The 8,991-nt window shown below is 43.1% G+C and overlaps 1 protein-coding gene across 2 annotated transcripts in view; it reads left to right on the top strand.

The window, feature by feature from the left end:
* Window positions 1–2,610: 2,610 nt before the first annotated feature.
* The window catches only part of Ptchd4 (patched domain containing 4), a 201,208-nt gene continuing 194,827 nt past the window's right edge, over window positions 2,611–8,991 (top strand). Inside the window, exon 1 of one of the 2 annotated variants that reach the window (XM_021149711.3) lies at window positions 2,611–3,036. In XM_021149711.3, coding sequence (XP_021005370.1) covers window positions 2,611–3,036 — 426 coding nt within the window. Of the gene's footprint in view, window positions 3,211–8,991 lie in introns of both variants that reach the window. The other variant, XM_021149709.3, reaches the window with a different exon arrangement.

The raw sequence follows: 8,991 nt of genomic DNA, 5'->3' as shown, positions 1-8,991 counted from the left end.
CAGCTTCAATAATGACTCTCAGTGTCACCTGGAAGTCCCCTAATCTCCCTACTCTCTAGGGTCCTTGTTTACAAAATTGAATAGGGAACTTATTCAACAGAGCCCATTCCCAAATCTTATTGTTGTATTTTTAAAAAAGTTTCTTAGAAGATTTTATACAAAGAATATAAGTACATTTAATATAATAAAGACACTGAAGAAAATTGTTAATATTTGAATACATATTATTTAAGATTTGTTTATTTTAGTGTATACGAGTGAATATTCATGTGTGTATATACAGGCATGTGCACCAATTGCATACCTGGTGCCTGTAGAGGTCAGAGGAGAATAATAGCTTCCATGGAACCAGAATTAAGGATGGTTGGGAGCCACAAGATGGGTGCTGGAAACCGAACCCAGGTCTTCTGCAACAACAACACCTCTTAGCCCCTGAACTAGCTCTCCAACCCTGCTATAAAGCCCAAAGTTTTGGACCCTGTAGCACCAATGGAACCCATTTGAAATGGTATTATAATCTGATAGTTGAAAAGGAAAAAAAAAAAAAGGCTTCGCACTGAAGGAGAAAGAGTGTGGCAAATATATTGAGTTCAGCTGAGCCTGGGTGGCTGACTAACAGTAGAATGGCCTTCCTAGAAAATTAGAAAGGCCCTAGATGTGAAGAAGGTTGTAGCTTAGACTGGCTGCTAAGCCACCAAGGATATTTCAGAAACTATTTCCCTATAGAGACACCAAGATCGTTTTTGGTTTTATAAAACTGGAATCTTTATGTAATCTTATTTACACAATCCTATCGATTCTGCTCCATAAATGGTATCTTTACTCCTAAACTAGGCTTTTCTTTTTTTTTTTTATTTGTGCCGTAGCTGAGGGATCACTTCTAATAAAGAAAAATAAATGAATAAATAAAATATCTCCTTAGAAGATGAGCCCGTTAGCTGTTTGTGTGCTGGGATGTGCGTCCCTCTAAGCATCTAATGGAAAATGGGTCCCTGGTTGTTACTAAGAAAGTGAATGCAAAGCATCCATTGAGACTCTGTCTTCTTTATGGAAGTCATTCTGAACTGGGAAAATGAGTTCACAATCAAATTGCACAATTTGTTCTCAGGATTTCTTCGTCTCCTTTTTGTCTACTTTGCTTTGTATTTTTTCCCACACAGGAAATTATGAATACCCCAGCAGGTTTAAAATTGCACACGCATGTTTGAAATCGATCTGGTCTGCTGGTGGGAGTTCCTGGCCTGCACACTTTGGGGCATGTGGGAGTTTTCTTTCTCTATGATGGACACTGACTTGTTTTCTGCCAGATCTGCAGTATGTTGCCCCCTGCCTACCTAGCTCCCTTTCTTTGGGCAAAACTCCATACTGTGTCTGACAGAAGAGAATTTGCCTCAACTCTATGTCCTGAAGTGTCTGTGGTAAGTGAACAGGGGTGTGGTAGGAGTTGAGCAGGGAGCGAGGGAAGGGAGCAGGGGACGAGATACAGAGAGGAGGCAAAAGCCAGTGTTAGGTCCTGAATCCTCAAAGAACATGTGTGTAACACTTAGGAAGAGGCCACATTAACACACACACACACACACACACACACACACACACACACACACACACCCCAAATGTTTCCTTCCCAATCTCCAGAGCAAGAAAGCAATCCAGAGAGACCCAGGCTCCAGTGTAGTCTGGGATCTCTGGCAGGCCTCAGCTCAGGGGACCAGTGTGTGGCCAGGCAGCCTGGAAAGTGTTGCAAGGAAAGCCCTCACATGCTTTGTAGAATGTTAAAAATGCAGCATCATCCTCTCTGCTCCCTCTTCTTTGGCCAAAAGACAGAATTCGAGGGCACGGGGCATTAAGAGGAGCTTGAAATCTGCCCCCTGGAGGAGGCGTGGAGCCACTCCCTCCTAGGTTCTGATGGCCCCTGCTCCAATGGGCCAGCAGCACCTTCACCCTTTACGTCTCCCATTCATTCCAGCCCGGAGGACAAGGAAAACAAAACTCTAAAAATAACTGTCAGCATCTTAAAAAGAGAAAAGCTTCGCTGCCACCACCACTACCCCCCTTCTTCTACTCCCGCCCTCTCTCCGCGCCACGGGGCACATGTCTGCTTCTTACAACACCGCGAGGCACATGGTCCCAGTTAGACACCGAACCCCATCGAGACCGAGAGGAAATCCACATCTGTGGGACGCTCCGCACAGAACCGCCACCTCCAGCGAGGGAAACCGGGGGACTGCAGCAGCGACATGAAAAAGGGCTAGAGCGAGTGGACGCGGCTCATGCGGTGAGAGGCAGCGCGCGCGGCCAGCCCGGGCGCGGGGAGGCCGGGGACACCGGGGGAGGGAGGGCGCCACTCCCCGCAGCGCCCGCCGTCCGGCCCCCACGCGCGCTCCCGAGACTTGCCGGCCTTGCTGCAACTTGCTGCAGTGTTTGAAAGAGTAGTAAGAGCGCATGGAGGTGGGGCCCGGGGAAGACCGGGCGGAGCGGTTGCGGGGTGTGCGCGGGGAGGGGGCGGGGAGGAGGCGGCGGCAGAGGGGGATGACGGGGGGGGGGGCTGTTGATCCCCGGAGGGAATGGGATGGGGGAGAGAGGGGTAGCCCCAGCGCTTACACATGTCACATGTGCTTTTTAAGACGGCCGGGAGCGCCTGCGAGCTGGATCTGGTGGAGGATGCTGCGGCAGGTGCTTCGCAGAGGGCTCCAGTCATTCTGCCACAGGCTGGGCTTATGCGTGAGCCGGCACCCGGTCTTTTTCCTCACCGTGCCGGCAGTCCTGACCATCACCTTCGGCCTCAGCGCGCTCAACCGCTTCCAGACCGAAGGCGACCTGGAGCGCCTGGTTGCTCCCAGCCACAGCCTGGCCAAGATCGAGCGCAGCCTAGCCAGCAGCCTTTTCCCCCTGGACCAGTCCAAAAGCCAGCTCTATTCGGACTTACACACCCCTGGGAGGTATGGCAGGGTGATCCTCCTCTCCTCACCCGGGGACAATATTTTGCTCCAGGCTGAGGGGATTCTGCAGACCCACCGAGCCGTGATGGAAATGAAGGTGAACCACAAGGGCTATAATTATACTTTTTCCCATCTGTGTGTGTTGAGAAATCAGGATAAGAAATGCGTGCTGGATGATATTATTTCAGTGCTAGAGGATCTCAGGCAGGCTGCCGTCTCCAATAAGACAACAGCCAGGGTGCAAGTAAGGTATCCCAACACTAAATTAAAGGTATGCTCCTCCTGCATGCTTCAGCCACTTAAAAGAGGCGGCACTTCATTTCTTGCCCTAAACAAGCAAAGAAAATGCAGAGGTCTCATCCTTAAGACTCAGAAGCTAAGGCTTCTTTCATTTCTGGAGGGGTGGAACGGAAATGATGGGCAACTGAGCAAAGAAAATGGGCAATGAATAGCATAACTAGATAAGAAGAAATTCAAAGCCAAATCAAATGCCAAAAAAAAGAAAAAAAAGAAAAAAAAAGAAAAAAAAAGAAAAAGAAAAACAAAAGTTTCTGAGACCCTGCAGTTACATCTTTGTTCAGGGTTAATAAATCTGTGGATGGAAGGGGGAGGGGGGGTCCTGAACAACTGGGGGATTTCTTTTCATAAGGGGCTCAATGTATTTCTTATTACTGATTACACATCCACCTGGTATCATCTCCACCTTTTTGCATCTTCAGCCTGGCTTCATTTTTGACTGGGATGGTCATGGAATTTTGCTGCCCTATGGTTATGTTTGTGGGTTATGAATGTGTCAGGGATTCCAGGAACTGTGTGTGTGTGTGTGTGTGTGTTTGCATAGCAAAGGTAGTGAGGGTTTTCTATGAATCTGAAGAGGGTTACCTGTTTAATGGATACTTTAGTTTACTTAGTATGCCCTTCCTTTCCCATAAAATATCCCAAACCCAAAGAAGATTGATTATAGCTAGCTGCCAAGTAACAAAAAGGAAGGGGGAAAAAGTCCACAATCAGCAGAAAGTACAAGGTATGTCAACATTACATGGAGTTTGCAGTTTGACCTCTCAAGTAAAAATTTGACACGTGATGAGATTCCAAAACTCATTCTACACTGTCAGGTCTGAAACGGTACAGCCAATGAGGCATGCAGTCTGCAGGTGACTGAAGTGCCAGGGACAAATGTGACTTCCAAAAGACTCACTGCACCATTTGTGTGCTTGACTCTGTGTGTACTCAGAAGCTGTCCTTCCAAGAACTCTCAAGACAGGTGTTTCTCAAGAAGAGCATTGTCTGCGGGGGGAGGGGGGGGGCTGTGTGTGCTCCTTTATAACAGAACAAGAAAGGCCACCATAGAATATCAAAATGCACCTTTATTGATTTAACAGGTCACCAGTATATAAAAGTCCAAATAACTTCTTCGGGACTTTTAAGAGACATATCTCATTTCCTGACATAAGTGACAATTTAGTAGTTAGTAACCAGTGAAAAACCTTGCCTTGTTTGAGCTTGGCACTTTGGTTGCAGTGATCCAGGTGCTGACATTGGTTTTAGCTGGATCCAGCTGAGCTGCCCTCTGAGGTCTGGGGCAAGCAGACAGATGAATCGTTAGCTTAACCTGAATGAGGGGCTTGCCTGCTTTGTATGTACTGATGGAGCATGTTGGGTATCTGAGGTTGGGCAGCATGCTTTCCATTTTTCCAGTCCATTGCCATCACCATTACCGCTTGCTAAGGAAAGGATGTGGTGGAGAGGTAGTCTTTCTCCCATGTAGTTCTAACCCAGTTCTTCCTAGTGTCAGTCATGTACAGAAACATTTGCCCTTGTGTGGTACTCAGTTTGTTTTTCCTGTTGAGTCAAGTTTGCAGGTCATTAATGTGCATCGTTAGTGGGATCTCAATTGCTTTTATTCAGCAGTACTCTCCAAGTGGAAGAGCGTAATCCGATCAGCTGTGGACATTTTGTTTGAGGGGCATATCATTTTGACATTCGTAATACAAATCTCTGTGGTATAGTCCTTTCATTCACCTAATAGTTATTAGCCGTGCCCGTATGACGTACTGTGTAGTCTTCTAGGTATGAAACACTCAACATGCAAGATAAATGTTCTTACAGTGAGTTTCAAGGTAGGAGATGTCAGCATTTTCATCCACCAAGACAAGGGTAACCTACCAGCAGAGGCTCTGCAACTGTTGAGTGCAAGCTTGAACTGACACTATGCTGGCCTCTAATGCATCTTCCACCTACAACCTCCTGACTGACTGGTTGGTTGATGGACAATTAGGCAGGACTTTATGAGTAATCATACAGGAATGACGTAATTCATTACAAAGTTTGCTGAGTAATAGAATTAATCTGCTACCCATAGAAGGAACAGAGCTGGTACATATGGAGTGGCATTCTTATTTATCAATATTCCACCATGAGTCTTTCCTCAAATGTGCTGGTTTGAATCTAACTTCATGGCTTCAGTGGCGGTGGGGTTTTTCAGCTATATAGGGGTTTTTGAGAACAACAAACCCTCTCAAGGTTAGACACAATCTCACAGGTACTCTTGCAGTATAAAATGTAATTTCAAAAGTACCATAGAAACCTAAAATTCTGCCACAGAGACTCTGGGTATCTCAGGTACAGAATTTTCTAGCAAAGGACAAAATGAGATGGACTTTTTGTTTGTTTGTTTGTTTGTTTGTTTGGGTGTTGTATTCAAATGACTTTCCTTCATGCGTGGTAATATCTGTCAGGGTATATCTCCATAATGTTGGTACTCAAAAGTTTGATCAGTACTATTGTTAAGGATGAGAGAGGAAACTTCATATGTAGATTTTAGCTCCTTAATTCATTTTATTCTGCTCTATTTAACCAGTATCCCCACCTCTGCCCAATATGAAAAACTTTTGTGCTGGGACAATCCAACAGAGAAAAATCACAAGTTTAATGTGATAGCAAAATAGTACTACTGAACACTGTGAATTGGGATTGTCAATCACTCAGCTTGAAAGGAGCAGGATGTGAGGCCTAAGAGATGGCATGAGGATAAGTCAGCACTGACTGCCAGAGAGAAGTGGTTAAAGACCTCAGTTAGAATGATCAAAGTATAAAAACAGCTGGCTCGTCCTGAACTCAGAAAGATTTAGATCTGGTGAACATAATAATGCTGATGATGTGATCCAGACCAACTGGGGTCACATAAAATTGGCCAAAATGGAAAAATCCACCTAAGAGATTAAACATACCCAATGTAAGCAAAGCACCACTTGGCCCAGAATACTCCAGAGGTAATCACCTTGATCCAAGCTTTCAAAATGTATGCATAAAAAGTTGTAAAGTCAGAAACACACTCTGCCTTTTTATTATGAATTCTACAATCTCTACTTAATACTGAGCATTATGACATTCAAAAGATTACAAGTACCATGTATTATTTCTTTTGTGCAATCCTTTTCTCTTTTCCCAATGTTGATACATCTATAAAGACAACATTTACAGCAAATACTTATTGGCTATTTTCCTAAACAATTGATGCATTCATTCAATGTCACAAAATTATTTTTGATCTTTGTGGCATGCTTCCATTTCTCTAAGGTGTTTTTACCTCAATAACTGAAATATCCTTATCTTTAACACACACACACACACACACACACACACACACACACAAGTATATATGAGCATATACAACTACATTAGGTAAAGTAGAACAATGTGACCAGACTGAATTTTTAAGTAAAATTATTGCTTATTTTCAGACAATTCTGTTTTTTAAGAATGAAATGGATACTCGGGATCTGTACTTATGGGCTGTTCTAGATTTTAGCAAATGTTTCCATTATCATGTGAGTAATATAATATTTTTCTGCTTCTTGGACAAGTCATTTTAATTTCACCTTTTAACCTGTGGAAGTGGAAATTCCCACTTAGTACTAATTCCTGACCATAAAAGCAGATGTAGTATAGATACAGCAGGTAAAATGGTCCTAGATCCCAGCTACTTCCCCACAATTAGAAAGGAGTAACACAGGTTGGATGTCTCTGAAGCATATCTCTCCAATTATGTTACACTAACTTCCACACATCTGGGCACATTTTAAAAGCAGCATTATGTCAGTATATCACGTTTAGAAATAGGAAAAAGATACGCATTCATGATCGTTAATAGAAGACAGTGCTTCTTAAGTATATTGTCCATTTTTGGAAGATATTACAGTTAATTATATCATTCTGATCTCAGTGGAAGGGGAACTTGAGCCAACTGGAAAAGCTGTGGTCAGCATTTTTGAATTCTACTCTTAATTCATTCTAAGATCTCATTATGTGTGTGTGTGTGTGTGTGTATATATATATATATATATATATATATATATATATATATTCATATATTCTGATTTAAGTTTACCTTTCTAATTCTGCCTTTCAATGGGAGAGGAATTTCAGATATCTTGAACATTATATTTGTATGGTAAAGGTTTCCAGTTGTTATCTTCACAGTGTGTCATTTACTTTATATAAATGTATAAATTGCATTCCCATTTCACAGGGAAAGACCAAGCTGCTTCAATGATTTCTTTGAGCTCTTCAAACTAATGTATATATTCAGAGTCAGAATTAAACCTAGGTCTGTCTGACTCCAAAGCCTAAATACAAAGTGCTATAGCTCTTCTCCACCCCCTCCTTCTTGTGTTGTACTTTATAACAATTAATATTTGCCTTTCTTACAAAAGAAGGAGCCGGAGGAGGAAGACCAGGTGGAGGAGGACCAGGAGGAGGAGAGGCAGACTTTTGAAGCAATTTTTAAACCATTTCCCTTGCAGGCTGGGAATGACTGGCTCATAAAAAGATGGCAAGGTGAAACTTCAGTCAGGGCAAACACCTGCTATCTACCTAACATGGCAGCTGCTACAAGTTTAGCAAATTCCTCATTGGCACATGACTTCATCTTTGCTATCCTTTTCCCTCAGTGCAGAACAAAAGAGAGTTTGGCTCTAGGATCAGCTAAAAGTGCGAAACCTAAAAGTGACACAGTGTTTTGAGCCAGGGTCTTAGGTGTCAAGGAAGCTTTGGCTTTTCTGGCTTGCCTAGACACGAAAGGGTTGGGGAAGAAGTATTGATAAGGAAGCATAAGCTAATCCGATGCACTTTAAACTGAGACATTCAGGAGAGGCCTGGGTTTCAGTGTTAATTCTTTACAGACCAGTTAGTGACTGACTGATCTCACCATCCATTTAGGTGTCAGCATTTTTTATATAGGAAATTGAGAGAGCCAGACCAGGAAATGGCAGGGATTCTTGTCAGCCAGCAAAATTCTCTTATTAGTGTCAAGCAAGATTCCTATGCATAGCATGTGTAGTCCCAATGGATTTACAGTAGATTTGAACAATGCTACTGAAAAACACTGACCATAGGTCCCTAACAAAATTGCTGCACGTGACTCCTAGCTGCCATACCAGAAATGTGTTCATTAATCTGTGCATGCACATATTATGCTCAAACTTTCTCAGTATTGGGGTCTGCCTCCTGCTCATTGACTGCACTTAAGACCTACTTTAAATCAAATTAAATTATGTTTCTATGTACTTCTTCATGCTGCTGTTTCCACTCCCTTGTGCTTTTATAGGAAAAAGTTTAATTAACATGCAAAGATAGGCATTCATGATCATTAATAGAAGACAGTGCTTCTATTAGATTTCATTGTTGCATTTCAAGAAGAATCTGTTTATGTGGATGCTTCTCTCTGCTTTGCCCCTCTGTACCCCATTTACCTACTGTGCTTTGCACCTCCAGTAGTCTCCGCTCTACTCCTCTATACATGCCTGCTGGACCCCTCTCCTTCCATAACTCCCCCTCAGTCCCCTGTCTAGTGTCATAGTCTGTAACTTCTTCCTACCCTCTTATAAAATTATCGGGTGAGAGGAATACGATTCCTGTCTTTCTGAGTCTGAGTCACCCTGTTTAATACAGTATTGTAAAAGAAGATATTAATAAGTGGATGCTCTCCTACATCCTTCTCATATTCTTACTCTCAGCTGGTCTGAGGAGGTATTCCTTGAGGGTTCAGGAC

Source organism: Mus caroli, unplaced genomic scaffold, assembly GCF_978045245.1.
Source record: "Mus caroli unplaced genomic scaffold, Mus_caroli_1 scaffold_18, whole genome shotgun sequence".
NCBI lineage: Eukaryota > Metazoa > Chordata > Mammalia > Rodentia > Muridae > Mus > Mus caroli.
This window is presented reverse-complemented; position numbering and strand designations above follow the sequence as displayed.